Source organism: Erpetoichthys calabaricus, chromosome 11 (genome assembly GCF_900747795.2).
Source record: "Erpetoichthys calabaricus chromosome 11, fErpCal1.3, whole genome shotgun sequence".
NCBI lineage: Eukaryota > Metazoa > Chordata > Cladistia > Polypteriformes > Polypteridae > Erpetoichthys > Erpetoichthys calabaricus.
Genome location: NC_041404.2, coordinates 142,725,544 through 142,742,872, shown reverse-complemented (window position 1 = coordinate 142,742,872; position 17,329 = coordinate 142,725,544). Strand labels below are relative to the sequence as shown.

Genomic DNA, 17,329 nt, shown 5'->3' with positions numbered 1-17,329 from the left:
TGACCAGTCTTCGTGGGCTGCCGCCGTGTATTATGTGTCTTTAATTTTCTGTGACAGTAATACTTACTGTCTTGTACGTCCGTAATATACCTTTAATTTTCTCTGGCGGTAATAATGGCGTGCGCGTCGGTAATATGCCTTTAATCTCCTCTGACAGTAATACAGAAATACAAATTTTAATGTGAATTTCCCCTTGGGTTTAATAAAGTATCTATCTATCTATCTATCTATCTATCTATCTATCTATCTATCTATCTATCTATCTATCTATCGGCTTGTATGTGGCTGTAATATGCGTCACTGTATTGTGTACCTTTAATTTCCTCTCGCAGTAATACTGGTTTGTATTTCCATAAAACGCTTCTAACTTTCTCTGACAGTAATATCGCGCATCGCACCGTGCCCCGCGCATGCGCACTTCACCAGAAGACGCACACAGGGATTTTATTAAAGAGGATGTTTGTGATAAAAACACCTGGCGACACTGTGGTTAGGATTTGGGTTATCTGATTCAGGTCAAGGAAACCCAGTGGCAAAAACCAGTGGAGCTACTGAATTGCGGCGCTGCAGAAAGGAGGTCTGCAGCTGGACTCGTCCCCAAACTTTAGTGTTAATCTGTTTATTAGCACTGCTCTTGTGTCCCGTCAAATCCGTCACACACACACACTCACACACACTGTTCTGTCCAGCTGCTGTCCATGGACACAATGCTCCGCTGTTTGCAAGAGTGGCATTTGGGGGTGGCAAGTGGGGTGACCACCCCAGGCCCCGCGCCATGGCCCCCACATTCTAACGCGGGCCCCTAGGCCAGGATCTCTGGCGGGCCCTTCACCTAGGGTTAAGGAAAACGCGATACTCAATAGGATTTAAAATAAAATAAGCGAGGTTAATGATGCGAAAACATAAGAAGTATTATGCACAATTATTGAATATACTTATAAAGTAAAGATCCTAATGAAAAACTTACAATAGTATCAAAAATTATTGCAAAATCTGTTTTCTAGCTTTCTTTGACGCAAAATTTTCAATGACCTCACTAAAATCAACAAGTTTAGCTAAATCATTTATAAACTAATCGTGAATAGAAATAGAATTGTTTGCGTTTTTAGCTTTAAATGTAGGTATACAATTTAGTTGAAGATCCGTACGGTTCTATGACGCTTAGTTTTTCATGTACTCCCGGCATTTTTTTTATATACGTTTCTAATGTAGGGTTTCCTATAGGAAATTTTCTGACTAAAATAACGGCGGTAGTCGCAGGCCTCAATTTTCTTGCAAAAAGCCGGAAATTACGTCTTTTTGAAAATGGCGGCAAGTTTGAAAAAAAATCGAAATTTTAACTTTAACTCTTTATATCTGCAGAAATAAGTGACGTAAATGTTTAATTTTTTTGTGTAGTATTTCTTATTTGTGTTTAAAACCATGTATAATTTGTTTGTTTATTGTTTATAATATTTATAAATAAAGAATATATAAAACTATATGACACCAAATCAGCAATTAATATCAAAATTTTCGACCAGTGAAGAGGTCTACATTTTATTTGGATTCGTAAAATGTCAAAGCGAGAAAGTTGTAGAAAAATGTATGTAGAAATTTTTTATCTGAAACTTTTTTTGATATTGTTTTTAGTTTTCAAAATATTTTATGCTGAAGTTGACACTCAATGCTGTAGGATCAATTCTTGTTTTCTGTTCATACGTTTTGTTTGTGCATAATATCTACTCATCCCGTGCCGGGCCTCTGTGATCCCGGGCCCCCTGGCTATAGCCCTGTCAGCCCCCTCCCCCCTTGTGGGGGCCATGCCCCGCGCCTAAAGGGGCCGCGCTTTTGAGGTCCCGTTCGAGCGGATTTGTCAAGTTGTATTCTCCAGTTATATTTTGATAAAGTCCGCGTATTATCATGCAAAAATGTAGCTGAATACTGTAATGAGAAAATCCGGTGTATGTTAAGATTATTTTTAATAAATTCGCATGCATGTTTATACATTCCACACATACCGGTAACGACTTTTGACGTAACCCACCCAGCACACCCCTAAGGCCGCCTCTGGCTGTTTGGATATGCAAAATATGGCGTAGTGCATTGTTATCGAATGCTATTTATTCTGATAGAGCCAACACAGCAAGGATCGTCATGAAGCCGTCTATATTAACTTTCCAAATATTTTTGGATGGCTATATACACTACCTGTATATTGCCACAAGCATTGGGACGCCCCTCCAAATCATTCAATTCAGGTGGTCCAATCACTTCCATGGCCACAGGTGTATAACAGCGAACCCCTCAGCATGCAAACGGCTTCTACAAACATTTGTGACATAACGGGTCGCTCTCAGGAGCTCAGGGAACTCAAGCCTGGTACCGCGCTAAGATGCCACCTGTGCAGTAAGTCCATTCGTGAAATGTCCTCGCTACTAAATATTCCACGCTCTTACTGTCAGTGGTATTATAACAAAGTGGAAGCAACTGGGGACAACAGCAACTCAGCCATGAAGTGGTAGGCCACATCAAATCATAGAGCGGGGACAGCGCATGCGGAGGTGGAGAGAAGTCACCAACTTTCTGCAGAGTCCATAGCTACAGACCCCCAAAAGTTCAAATTAGACAGGTGCATAAATGTGGGCACCCAACAGAGATATGACATCAATACTTAGCTGAGCCTCCTTTTATAAATCTAACAGCCTCTAGATGCTGTCCTCCTATAGCTTTTGATGAGTGTCTGGATTCTGGATGGAGGTCTTGTTGACCATTCTTAATCATCATTGTATGATCCTAATCATACAAAATCTCTCCAGTTCAGTTCAATTTGATGGACAGCCTGCTTCAAATCATCCCGTAGATTTTCGATGATATTCAAGTCAGGGGACTGTGACGGCCATTCCAGATCATTGTACTTCTCCCTCTGCATGAATGCCTTTGTAGATTTCCAACTGTGTTTTGGGTCATTGTCTTGTTGGAATATCCAACCCCTGCGTAACTTCAACTTTGTGACGGATGCTTGAACATTATCCTGAAGAATTTGTTGATATTGGGTTGAATTCATCCGACCCTCGACTTTAAGAAGGGCCCCAGTCCCTGAACTAGCCACACAGCCCCACAGCATGATGGAACCTCCACCAAATGTGACAGTAGGTAGCAGGTGTTTTTATTGGAATGTGCTGTTCTTCTTCTGCCATGCAAAGCGCTTTTTGTTCTGACCAAATAACTCCATTTTTGTCTCATCAGTCCAAAGCACTTTGTTCCCAAATGAATCTGGCTTGTCTAAATGAGCATTGGCATACAACAAGCGACTCTGTTTGTGGTGTGAGTGCAGAAAGGGCTTCTTTCTCATCACCCTGCCATACAGATGTTCTTTGTGCAAATTGAGCTGAATTGTAGAACGATGTACAGATACACCATCTGCAGCGAGATGTTCTTGCAGGTCTTTGGAGGTGATCTGTGGGTTGTCTGTCACCATTCTCACAATCCTGCTCATTTGCCGCTCCTGTACTTTTCTTGGCCTGCCAGACCTGCTGGGTTTAACAGCAACTGTGCCTGTGGCCTTCCATTTCCTGATTCCACTCCTTACAGTTGAAACTGACAGTTTAAACCTCTGAGATGGCTTTTTGTAGCCTTCCCCTAAACCATGAGACTCAACAATCTTTGTTTTCAGATCTTTGGAGAGTTGCTTTGAGGATCCCATGCTGTCACTCTTTAGAGGAGAGTCAATGGGAAGGAAGCCCAACTTGTGATTGACCACCTTAAATACCTTTATATCTCATGATTGGACACACTGGTCTATGAAGTTCAAGGCGTAACGAGCTCATCACACCAAGTAATCAGCATTGAGCAGTGACAGGCATTCAAATCAGCACAATGACAAGGTGACCCACATTTGTGCACAGCCAGTTTTTCACATTTGATTTCATTTCATACAACTAAATACTGCGTCACTAAAAATCTTTGTTCGGAAAACACAGCAGTACTCAGATGTTCCTAGGAAATGAAAGACGTACCACTGTTATCTTTATTGTTGAAAGGAGAGTCGATTATTATGCAGGCTGAGAGAGGTTCCCAAACGTCTTCATATATATTTATATATTAGATGGCTGCCCAAATGGAGGCGTCTTTTGACCAAGGAGATGATCCTGAGAGAACCTCCTTTAAGAGAACGTGTGTCACAGGCGTTAGCCTGACTACCGAAGCCATTTTGTTGCGTGGCGACTACTTGTGTTGTTATTCCACACCATCGTGTGCTATTTTTGTTTGAAAGTTGTAGTACTAAACGTGGAGGGCTGTGTTTGCCCCCCAAAGTGCTCTTTCTTTGTCAACTCGCCTTCCCTCGACCACCACGATAAATATACGTAGTACAGATGGACCGATGTGTAGATTATACAGTCATGTACGAGGTGCGATCCAAAATTTCCCAGAATGCATTTATTCTGCAGTCAGAAGGGTTTGGTTATATCAATCGCCGCTAGATAGCAGTTCACGTTGTCCTTGAGAGCTGTTATCACGCGTTATAACGTCAGCGCAGTTGTTTTTCAAGTCACAGGTCTCATTTAAACTTCGGTTGTGTCTGTGAAGGGTTGTTTCGTGAAAATGAGTGATTTGAAAGAGCAAAGAGTGTATGTTAAATTCTGTTTTAAACTGGGAAAAACAGCAAAAGAAAGCCATGAAATGTTGCAACAAGCATTCTACAGGGATGTTCTAAGGCGTTTGTGAAACCGAATTCACCGAACACGTCCTCAGATGTGGGCTGACAAGTCATTTCTTTTGCATCACGACAATGCAGCAGCTTACACATCTCTGTGCGTGAATTTTTGGCTTCTACAAAGTTTACTGCCATTCTCCACCCTCCGTACTCCCCTGATTTAGCGCCGTCTGATTTCTTTTTATTTCCTAAGATGAAGATGAGGCTCAAGGGACGCAGATTTGAGACGGTGTAGGAGATCCAAGCGGTAACAACCAACGTCTTGAACACACTGACAAAAAACGACTTCGCTGGGATTGGTGCATCAACTCAGCGGGTGACTATTTTGAAGGAACTGTTCACCATTAATTGTTATTTGGTGTGTATGCTTTTAAATAAATGCATTCTGGGAACTTTTGGCTCGCACCTCGTATGTCAGTTAATGGTGTGTTTGTAAAGCGAAGGTAAAAGGCAATATGGAGTTTATCTAAACATCTGAGGCTTTCTAAAATATTATGGACTGTGAAAAGAATTTTCATCGTTTATGACATCGGTATTTATCATTAGTTAAAACTGACCCAAATACAATTGTTGTGTAACGTCGACTAGACACGGACTTGACCCCAAATAATTGACCCAACATTCGACGTCCTACCGATTAACGACAAGACCCCGAGCAGAGACGGTGACGTCAAACTCAACATACATCCTCGTTTGTGAGGCCTTCTGTTAGGATCCGGTGGGCCACTAAATGTCCATCCACGTCTCCTGTGCACCGATGGTAACGGCCACCCGTCTGGGACGCCAGGCGCTTCAAGAAGTTGTTTGCTGTGCTGAAAGATAAAAGAAAAAGTAGACGAGTGCAGACATAAAGGAAGCCATCTTTTGGAAAAAGAACGTGAAGGCGTTTTCACAATCAGCGGGCGTTTCGTTCCGTTGCTTGTCTGCTGATTAAGTCAAAGTCACGACCCTGGAGACCACGCCCCTAGAAACGCCGGAAGTGACCCTGACAACAGTACACAATATGGTTTCCCTCAAGGGAAAAGGCTATAAAACATCAATATTCAGCCTAAATCATGACAAGCGGGTTTGAAAATAAATGGATGGATGGATGCGTTTTTCTTTCCTGGACCTGTCATGGCTATTCGTTATTGGTGGACGAGTTTTAATGTATATGGCATGTGCAAGGATTTCAGAGGGTCCATATGGTGAGAGGTCCTCCAGACTCGCAGATCTGAATCTCTGTGCAGTCACCGCCTGACACCACCGTCCTGTGTTTCTTCAAGGTTCTTCCCCACTGACCCTGGCACACCGTCCAGTGTTACCGATGATGCCAGGCAGATCTAATAATTCTTTAATAATAATTCTGTGTATTTATATAGCGCTCTTCTCACTACTCAAAGCGCTCAGCAATTGCAGGTTAAGGGCCTTGCTCAAGGGCCCAACAGAGCAGAGTCCCTATTGGCATTTTACGGGATTCGAACCCGGCAACCTTCCAATTGCCAGTGCAGATCCCAAGCCTCGGAGCCACCACTCCGCCTATATAAGGCCCCTGCAACATTTCACTGGAGTAAGCAGGTACTTGGATGGACGAATGGATAAAATTACTGAGAATTGCTTAGATGATTCATTAATGAACTGAACTTCTAAAAGTTTACCAAACCTTCATTACCTGTCAGAACAGTTAAAAGAAGTGGTGTGGATTGTGATCTGCTTCCTCTGCGTCATCTGCTCCACTTCCTTCAGCACCAGCTGGCAGCTCGTGTCCGGCTTGCCGTCGGTCAACAGATAGAAAGCCTGCACATCGGCCAACTGGTAGGCAGCCTGAAAATGGCAAGGATGGCACTTAAGCACAAGCGGCAATTTGGGTGAACCTTGGCATTAAACTCTGTATATGGGCAGGCCAATCGAGCAATTCATTACACAGCTTTCACAAGATTATTGTTCTTCACATTTAAATGACATTTAAGACATTTAGCCAACGGTTTTATCAAAGGTAATCCCAACGGTAGAGTACTTCTGAGGATCCATCAAAATCATGGCATCGAATTTTGGACGATTCCAATACTTGAAAGTCAGGGAGGTCTAAAACGTTGAGATCCATCAAAATCTCAACATTGAATCTTTGGACAATTCCAATATTTTCCCTACACTTCGTATACGAGAAAGTCAGGGAAGTCAAAACGTCAAGATTCATCAAAATCACGACAATCTTTGGACAATTCCAATACTTACCATACACTTCATATACGAGAAAGTCAGGGAAGTCTAAAACGTCAAGATTCATCAAAATCACGACATCGAATATTTGGACGATTCCAATACTTGAAAGTCAGGGAGGTCTAAAACGTTGAGATCCAACAAAATCTCAACATATAATCTTTGGACAATTCCAATATTTTCCCCTACACTTCATATACGAGAAAGTCAGGGAAGTCTAAAACGTTGAGATTCATCAAAATCTCAACATCAAATCTTTGGACGATTCCAATACTTTCACTACACTTTGTATACGAGAAAATCAGGGAGGTCTAAAATGTTAGGATCCATGAAAATCTCAACATCGAATATTTGGACGATTCCAATACTTGAAAGTCAGGGAGGTCTAAAATGCAGAGATTCATCAAAATCCCAACATCAAATCTTTGGACAATTCCAATATTTTCCCTACACTTCATATACGAGAAAGTCACGGAGGTCTAAAACGTCGAGATTCATCAAAATCACGACATCGAATATTTGGGTGATTCCAATAGTTTCCCTAGATTTCTTATACGAGAAAGTAAAAAGTGAGATATCGTGGCTTGGGAATCCATTTGGGGTGAGTGAGTTTCTAAATGAAGTCATCCCACCTGTAAAGCCTCCAAAGTGCAGGTGCTGCCGTGAGCTTTGACCTCCGACACCCACTGCACAGCGTCGTGACAGGCCTCGTTGGTCGCTTCCTGCAGAGTGTGCTTCCACATGTGGACTTTGTCTGAGAAGCTCAACAGGTTGAAGCTGTGAAAGGAAAGACCAAAACATAAGCAGGAATTCTATCAGTGGGCAGCAATGTCAGACATATGAACAGGGGTCTCTCCGTACAGCCAAACCAGGAATTCCTGTCTAGAGTGTTTGTAACATTTATGATTCTCCTTTACACCAAATTGTCCCGTCATGTCAGTGCTAGCAGGTGAGATGTTGAAGGGACATTGCTCACCATTGCTTTATTGGGGTTTGTGTTGTGCTTAAAAGAGACTGCGCTCTGTAGGATGATCCTGACACTTTATTACGTTTCTGTTACTGGGACCTTTTTACATTTTATATAGTGTCATGGATGGGGTAGGCTGGGACAACAGGTCTTCCATTACTTGGACGGTGGGGCCATGAAGACGGACAATTGTAGGGGATGGAAGTACATCCAGAGGCAGGTGGGGGTTCAACATTCTTACAGCCGGGAGGCATGTATGGAATGACAAAATAATGGAGGGATGGGCATCCCATCCAGATTGCATGTTGTCCCCTTGCCTGGCTGGGTGGCCACATTGGAGGAGGCTGGACATGCAAAAGGGAGAAGGCCTTCCTTGGACAGTTGTTCCTCCCCAATGATAGGTGGCAGCGCACCTCTGGCTTGGCACAGTGTTGGATACCCGTAGAGCTGCATGGGACCTGTAGGTTTGTAGGGCAGCCTTGTTGGGTTCTTCACGGTCTAGAAGAGGGCTCTCTTGTGGTACTGCAGTTTCACCCGACCCAGAAGTGCTTCCTAAATGGAATGCTCTGGTAACAGGACATTACTCGGAGGAGTTGGAGTTGGGAGAGAAGAAGGACAACGCTCGGCTAGGAAGGAGCGGAAGTTTGAAGGAAGGTAAGCTGGAGAAGAGAATGTGTGCTTGTAAGGTATTAAGACCTACAATGATGTTTTTTTTCTTTTATATTAACATGCCTTTTGAACCCGTGATCGTCTTTGGTCCAGTTGTGTCTGGGATTTTGGGCTCTGCTATGACTCCACTTCAGGCCACAACAGTAACTGTCACAGTACACATCACCCTGTGGCACTGCTGATGTAATCTGTGCTTATTTCTACAATCAGAGCGTATGCTGCAGGTATGAAGGACTTGGTCAGGCGTAGTCACTGAAGGAGGAAGGAGTCTGTAGTTTGCTGGGCGGCGCTTTTTGGGGGGGGCTGAGTCTTCTCCAGCAAAGTTTTGAGTCCTTCAGAGACTCATAATTCAATATGATGTCCCGTAGGCTGATGTTTGCAGGTCATTAATCATTCCTTTCATGACTGATTGGGACTGAGTCACTGCAGTGGGCTTTGCTTTATGATATTCAGCAGAGATGTGTGTGTAGTGTGCTTGTTTTATGCACAACAGAGCTTGGTCCTCAGTGCTTTCATTTTCTTTCTCTCTCTTATGAATACGCGCAACTGTAACTGGCACTTTAAAGGGCCTCGTTGTTATCTTGATGATGATGATGATACCCGACACAAACAATCACTCTGACTGTTCAAATGGATAATGCTGGTGGTCTGCCTAATCTCCAGAATGCTGGCCCTCCTAAAATTCTTTTTCAAATTGTAAATCAAAGCTCAAGATGCACCCATTTAGTGTGACTGGTTACAAAAATTCAGCTTTCTGTCTTTGGGTAGCAATGGTTTGGGATATCGTGGAGTTCTGAGGTTTTAAGTTGTTGTCCTTTATAACGATGGCAGGACTCACCGTGATTGGGACGGACGGCTCTCGTTAGCCAAGTCAAAAGATTTTAGTCGTTCTGCTGTGTATTTCAAGGTGGTGGGGGGGGGGGGGGGGGGGGGGGGGGTTGACGATAATATAATAATATCATTTACATATTGGACTTCTGTAAAAAGACATTTTTTCGTAGGGACAAATAAATCTTTATCTGTCTGTCTGTTAGATAAAAGTGAAAGGTGATATATAACAGACAGACAGATATATAGCACCTTTCACATTTATCTATCTATCTATTTGTGTTATTTAGCACCTTTTACATTTATCTATCTGTCTGTTATATAGTGCCTTTTACATCTATCTATCTATGTTATATAGCAACTTTCACATCTATCTATCTGTCTATCTGTGTTATATAGTGCCTTTTACATTTATCTGTCTGTTATATAGCACTTTTCACATCTATGTTATATAGCGCCTTTCACATTTATCTATCTTCTGTTAGATAGATAGATGTGAAAGGTGCTATCTATCTATCTATCAATCATATAGCACCTTTCACATCTATCTGTCTGTCTATCTATGTTATATAGCATCTTTCACATTTATCTGTCTGTTATATAGCGCCTTTCACATTTATCTATCTATCTGCGTTATATAGCGCCTTTCACATTCATCTATATATCTATCTGTCTGTCATATAGTGCCTCACATTCATCTATCTGTCTGTTATATAGCGCCTTTCACATTTATCAATCTATGTCTGTTATATAGCACCTTTCACATCTATCTATCATATAGCAACTTTCACATCTATCTGTCTGTCTGTGTTATATAGCGCCTTTCACATTCATCTATCTTATCTGTCTGCTATATAGCGCCTTTCACATTCATCTATATATCTAATTGTCTGTCATATAGTGCCTCACATTCATCTATCCGTCTGTTATATAGCACCTTTCACATTCATCTATATATCTATCTGTGTCATATAGTGCCTCACATTCATCTATCTGTCTGTTATATAGCGCCTTTCTCATCTATCTATCTATCTGTATTATATAGAGCCTTTTACATTTATCTATCTATCTGGGACTGCCAAGTCAAAGGTTTTTCTTTCTTTTAAATTTTCTTCCTTTCTGGTCATTCTGGTATGTGTTCAGCGTAAAGTGTGTGAGTCTATCTGTCTGTTATATAGTGCCTTTCATTACCCATCTATCTACCAGAAAGTACCCTTCACATTTAACTATAATATATAGTGTCTTTTTTTTTTGTGCTGTTTTAAAGTTGTAAATATGATTAATAGAAGTAAAATGTATAATAAATGTCCTAATACATGAAATGCACCCCTTTTTCTTTGGGGTACTAAGAGCTAAACTATTTTCACGTGAGCTCCCATACCGCAGCCTGAAGTGAGCCATCTGGTTTAGAGGCGGCCTGCACACGAGTTTCCCCAGAGCAGCACTGATAAATAAGACATTAGAGTATCTTAGAGTGAAAATGGCACTCAGTCTGACGTGCTGATTAGAGGTTGCAGACAAACACCTCTGATGAGAAAATGAAGCTGTGAAAAAAAACTTGTAAGAAATTCAGAAATTTTAAGTAATTCCCTAAGCATTTGAACTTGTAAATGATTTTTTGTTGTTGTTGCACTGTCGGGCAGTGAGCACTAGGGGGCGACAGGCACCCAAACTTCTGCAGTCTGCCGAGAGACCCGCATGGCGGGGCTGAGAGTCTTTTTGTGTTTCTCTATTTGAAGCTCACCTTGTACAATTTTTCTGCAGTTGCTCCCAGATGAGAGATGTTAATTCTTTTTTGACTTCGGGCAAGTAGATGTCCATTGAGCCAGAGGTGTCCAGCAGAATGCAGACCTTTTTCTCCAGGACTGTCCCAAACAGTCGTCTACTGCCTGTCAGGGTAAGCAGAGGAGAATAAAAAATAAGTAAAACTCGGTATGTGCCACTGGGTGCTCGTAGGGCTCATCTTGGATGTGCATATTACAGAAAAAGGTGTGACAAAGACAAAGGAGTCCGTGGCTGACCTGGTCGAAGAGGACAAGCATGTTGGTTAGGAGTTCAACTGAGAGCCTAGCAGAGTTCCTCCAAGCCACAATGTTATATGCAAACGATGAAAAATTTCGCCACGGACACACAAAAAGTTAGTAACTCTGGTGGGACTGGAACTGTGTGCCTGTTAGTTGCACATTTTTAGTAAGACGGGTGGCCTGTCTACTGTCACACACGTGTGCCTTGGGGACAGCTTAAAGGAACTGGTGGTGGTAATTCCTCACTGATCCACAAGGTGGCACTGTATACAAACACCTCTTCTCTGCCTCCCTCTGCAGACTGAATGATTGACAACCCTACCACCTCTGACATCACTTCCGGTGTCCAGCCACCGGGACCCGCCTCTTCCTGCCTGCCTATATACAGGGTCGCAGTGTTGCCCCAAATCTTTATTTGACGGGATGAGAGATTTGAGGTAACAAAAAGCAGTCAGGCATAAATCAGTGGGAAAGACCGGAACCCTAAGTATGTAGGATCTTCCAGATTTACTTTCTGAGTTTAACCTGTCTTGATTCAAGGAGACAAAAGTCCAAAGAGCTGACCAAGTGGAGAGGGAGAGTCATGTACAAGTATTGGGACAGTGAAGTCAAAATGCTATTTTTATGTAGCAAAAGAATTGGAAAACATGAATTGGAGGGAAGGGTGGTGGGGGGTTTCTGAAGGGTTAAAGCATACTGAATGTGCCCAGAAGCTGTGAATATCACGGTATACTTGACTGACGCCTTTATGCAAGATGGCGTCTCATATTGCTATTATTACATATTTGGCCGATGTCCCTATCTAAGATGGTGTATAACCTCAGCATTTATTGCAGTTGTTTTACAAATGGAGTACAGACGGGTTGAACGACTTCCTCACATTAGATTACTTTATTTTGTTTGTTTTTGGATAGCGCTCTTCAGTGCTGTTGTATCTCTCTCAGGGTCCGTCCCATGGCCAGGGTTCCAATTCATGTTTTACGTCTCTCTTGTTCATTCTTCATTCTTTTAACTGTGTTGATTTAGGTGTGTTATTCTTTCTTTTTGATTTTGTCGACGTATGTTAGCTGATGTTGTTTCGTTCAATGTGTTTGACGGGTGGTCTCCCCCCACTCTCAAGAGATGAGGGTCACCTGTCAATCACCTCCAAGAACTGACCTCCACCCTGTAAATCTGAAGGGTCTTCCACACTTCCTGGTGGTTCATTTCGAATACACTTAGGAGTGGCGAGTCCTTGTATTGTGGGTTTTTGACATTTTCAACATTCGTATTGGGAGTTTTGGTCGTACTGGATTGACTTATTGTTTTGGCCCAATCCTGTTAGCTTTGTGCTTCATTGTTATTGAAGAGTGAAGAATATTGTGTGAAGAATAACTCTTTAAATTTTATAGTTTTGTGTCTAGCCGGGGTTTTTGATGGAATTTCCCCCTCTAGTCATCCCAATTGTAGAATGTAGAAATAACAGTAATTTGTACTTAAAATCAGTCATTTATTTTTTGATAAAGGTGTGAGCCAAAAATATTCTGAAATACCAATAAACTGAAATTCCCTGATTCACGTTCTGAAAAGCCAAGACTTTTCTCTCTCTGTGGTAGCGCACATTTACTGTGCCACAGTGAACAGCACTTTAAATGTCACAAGCTGTCAAAAATCAGGGCCTGTTCAAGCCTATTGAGGCTTTCCTTGTGTGATTTTGGGCGATACAAGAAATAAATTGTTGTGGTTGTTGCCCAAATGCACAAAAAGTGCTGGGATTTTAAAGCTCAATGGACAACAGTTACTAAGTTGTTAGAACATTAGAACACTCTAGACGAGAACAGGCCATTCAGCCCAACAAACCTTGCCAGTCCTGTCCACTTATTTCTTCCTATAAAACATCAAGTCGAGTTTTGAAAGTCTCTAATGTCTTATTGTCTACCACACTACTTGGTCGCTTATTCCAAGTGCCTATCGTTCTTTGTGTAAAGAAAAACTTCCTAATGTTTGTTTAAAGTTTCCAGCTGTGTCCCCGTGTTCTTGATGAACTCATTTTGAAATTCACCGTCTTGGTCCACTGGACTAATTCCCTTTATAATTTTCAACGCTTCACTCAGGTCTCCTCTTAATCTTCTTCTGCTTAAACTGTAAAGGCTCAGCTCTTTTAATCTTTCCTCATAACTCATCCCCTGTAGCCCTGAATCAGCCTAGTCGCTCTTCTCTGGACCTTCTCTTGTGTTGTTATGTCCTTTTTGTAGCCTGGAGACCAAAACTGCACCCAGTACTCCAGATGAGGCCTCACCAGTGCGTTATAAAGACTGAGCGTCACCTCCTGTGACTTGTACTCCACACATCAAGGCGCTATATAACCTGACATTCTGGCCTCTGAACACTGCAGGGAAGTCTATAGCTTCCACTGTGACTCCTAAATCCTTCTCATAAGGTGGACTCTCGATTTTCCGTGTATTCAAACCTAACATTTTTACTTCCTATCTGTAATTCTTTACATTTACTGACATTAAATTTCATCTGCCCAAGCCTGTCTGTTATGCAAGTCCTTCTGTGATGATATAATGGATTCCAAATTATCTGCTAATCCACCTATCTTGGTATCATCTCCAAACTTAACCAGCTTGTTACTTATATTCCTATCTAAATCATTTCTATATATTAAAAATAGCAGCGGCCCCTGCACTGCCCCCTGCTGGTCACCACTCTTAACATCAGCCAGTTCTGATGAGACTCCTCACATCATCACCCTCTGTTTCTGTGTCTGACCCAATTCTGCACCCATCTAAACACATCACCCTGAAATCCCAATTCTTTTAATTTGATGCCCACCATCTGATGTGGCACCTTATCAAATGCTTTCTGAAAGTCCAGATAAATAATCTCATCTGCTCCACTCTGGTCGTATCCTTTTGTTGCCTCCTCATAGAATTCCAGCCTGTTAGTAAAACACGACCTCCATCTTCTGAGCCCATGCTGACTGGTCACTAACTCTCCTGTCCTTGCCAGGTGTTGCTCGATCTTATCCTTAATAATTCCTTCCATTAATTTTGCTGTGATGCCCATTAAGCTTACTGGCCTGTAGTTGCTCAGATCTGCCCTGCCACCCTTTTTATATAATGGGATGATATTTGTCATTTTCCAGTCCTTTGGAATCTCTCCAGTGCGCAGTGACTTCCTAAAAATACGTGTCAAGGGTTTATATCGGCACTCGCCAGCCTCCTTAAGATCTCGAGGGTAAATATTATCTGGTCCTGGTGATTTGTTTGATTTCCGCCGATTTAATCTGAGCAGCTCTTGTTGATGGATTTAAGGTGGTCTTGTCTCCCTGTGCCTTTCCTGATGTGTGCAATTTATGGCAGTAAACGCTGGCATGAAACTCAGTGAATTAATAGAGAAAGCGACCTCTCCGGATATTGAGGCTGACAGCAGATACATATTGATTTTTGCTTTCTGTTTCAGATCTTCTATTTCTAAAAATTCAATCTTGATTTCCGTGGAAGCATGTAACATAACGTAAACCAGGAGGAGTCAACGTGGGAACTCGGGATGTACGGGTAACAGAAGAAAACCCTCTGCCTTCGTTAGGGAATGTGTCATTGGTAGGTAGGAGCGTCTGTGAAGATGCAATGAATATTTAATTTCAAGTCTTCCTTCTATTACTCAAAGATGTAATTTAGTCCCGGGTGCTGCCAAGCTGAGCCGGTGCTGACTAAGTGAACATGAGCGATCCGATTGGATTGCCCCGTCTCGTATGCTGCAGATCATAGGCAGGCAATTTGTCTTGCCAGCCTGCAGCTTTTCATTCCGCTCGTAATTGATTCGACTCCCATCTGAAGTCACGACTGGCGGCCACACAGGCATGCTAATGAAATACAAGACTTGTCAGAGGGGCTTCCTCCGCAGCTAATCCCCTGTTAGCGTGACCTTGCTGAGTGGAGCTGCTGTAGAAGGGATTTTACAGTTCGTGGAGCTCAACGCAGCAACAGCAGGGGTGGAAAACGGAACTGTGGGGTACCAAAAAAAAAAATATAAAGGGGGAAAGACGGGCGAGAGCGACAGTACGAAGACCCTGCTAATGTGTCACTCCTCACTTTGGATGTTGCAAGACACAAGCGTGAAAATACAACAAGGAACCCTAACTGGTCTTTACATGTGTGGAATGGTGTGGTTTGTACAGAGAAAGACAAAGCCACAGTTGAAGTAGGGTGTGAGAAAAATTAAGTAAGACGTTAGGGTTGTAGGTGTCATAATGGATGGACCAGCAGCCTTGTCTGCGAAGACTAACAATAGAACATCCATAATGGATGGACTGCATAAGTGGAGGTGCAACCCAGCCAGGATGGCGTCAGATTCCTCTCCCATATAATGGCTGGACTGGGGGTAGACTGGTCGTCAAGGATAGCTTCAACCCCAGGGTGAAAGGTTGGTAGTGCTACTCTGGTATGGTCTCAGTTTGGACTCCCAGAAAGGTTCCATGGGACCTGCAGTTCAGATGGGCAACTCTGTTGGTATCCCTGGGTGCCACCAGAGGGCACTAATGGGAGAAAGTCACCCTGATGAACAGTAGAACATCCATAAAGGATGGACTGCACAAGTTGAGATGCAACCTGGCCGGGATGGCGCCAGGTTCCTATCCCAGTCTGGGTGATCATATATTGGCTGGACTGGGGGGAGACTGGTTGTCAAGGACAGCTTCGCCCCCAGTATGAAACATGGTAGTGCTACTCTGGTATGGTCTCAGTTTGGATTCCCAGTAGGGTTCCATGGGACCTGCAGTTCAGATGGGCAATCCTGTTGGGTGCCACCAGAGGGCACTGGCGGGAGAAAGTCACCCTGATGAACAAAACAAGGAGCCCTAACTGATCTTTACATACAGTATGTGGAATGGTGTGGTGTGTACAAAGAAAGATGAAGCAACAGATGAAGTAGGGTGGGAGGAAAATAAGGTAAGACATAAAGGTTGTAGGTGTCATAATGGATGGACCAGCAGCCTCGTCTGTGAAGATTAGCAATAGAACATCCATAATGGATGGACTGCATAAGTGGAGGTGCGACCCAGCCAGGATGGCGCCAGGTTCCTATCCCAGTCGGGGCGATCATATAATGGCTGGACTGGGGGGGAGACTGGATGTCAAGGACAGTTTTGACCCCAGGGTGAAACATTGTAGTGCTACTCTGATATGGTCCCAATTTGGACTCCTGCAAGGTTCCATGGGACTTGCAGTTCAGATGGGCAACCCTGTTGGTATCCCTGGGTGCCACCAGAGGGCACTGGTGGGAGAAAGTCACCCTGATGAACAGTAGAACATCCATAAAGGATGGACTGCACAAGTAGAGGTGCAACCTGGCCGGGATGGTGCCATGTTTCCTATCCCCGTCTGGGTGATCATATAATGGCTGGACTGGGGGGAGACTGGTTGTCAAGGACAGCTTCGCTCCCAGTGTGAAAGGTTGGTAGTGCTACTCTGATATGGTTCCAATTTGGACTCCTGCAAGGTTCAATGGGGCTTGCAGTTCAGATGGGCGACTCTGTTGGTATCCCTGGGTGCCACCAGTGGGCACTGCCGGGTGAAAGTCCCCTTACTTTAGGGAGCTTTTGCCATGTGATTCTGTGACATCAAAAGTACTCCCAGGTCCAACATCAAAGGAGACCTCTCGACTCACCTAGAGGAGTCCGACTTGGGAGGAAGAGGACGACACTCGCTGTGGACGTGGAAGGAGACAGAAAGGCGTTTGAGTTATTGGATTATACTGTTTGGATGAACCTAAAAGCCTGTCAAGCTATTATTACAAAATATAATAACTTTATTTTAACTTGGACCTGTGTCTAGTGTTCGTGGCTCACTGGCGCCCCCTAGAGCTCACAGGGTAAACTAGGCCAGAAGTATGGTAAGACATAAGGATAAAATGGGACAGACAGGGCATGATGTCACTTGTGGACTGTGAATGAGGAGACTG

The 17,329-nt window shown here is 43.1% G+C and overlaps 2 protein-coding genes across 2 annotated transcripts in view; one reads left to right on the top strand and one right to left on the bottom strand.

Annotated features, from left to right (window-relative positions):
• The window catches only part of vwa3a (von Willebrand factor A domain containing 3A), a 117,244-nt gene that overhangs the window by 3,539 nt on the left and 96,376 nt on the right, over window positions 1-17,329 (bottom strand). The window contains exons 28-31 of the mRNA XM_028814182.2: window positions 11,104-11,248; window positions 7,528-7,672; window positions 6,348-6,499; window positions 5,382-5,508 (exon numbers count right to left, since the gene is read on the bottom strand). Coding sequence (XP_028670015.2) covers window positions 5,382-5,508; window positions 6,348-6,499; window positions 7,528-7,672; window positions 11,104-11,248 — 569 coding nt within the window. The remainder of the gene's footprint in view (window positions 1-5,381; window positions 5,509-6,347; window positions 6,500-7,527; window positions 7,673-11,103; window positions 11,249-17,329) is intronic.
• The window catches only part of LOC127529603 (uncharacterized), a 200,894-nt gene that overhangs the window by 122,140 nt on the left and 61,425 nt on the right, over window positions 1-17,329 (top strand). The gene's annotated exons all lie outside the window — the stretch shown is intronic.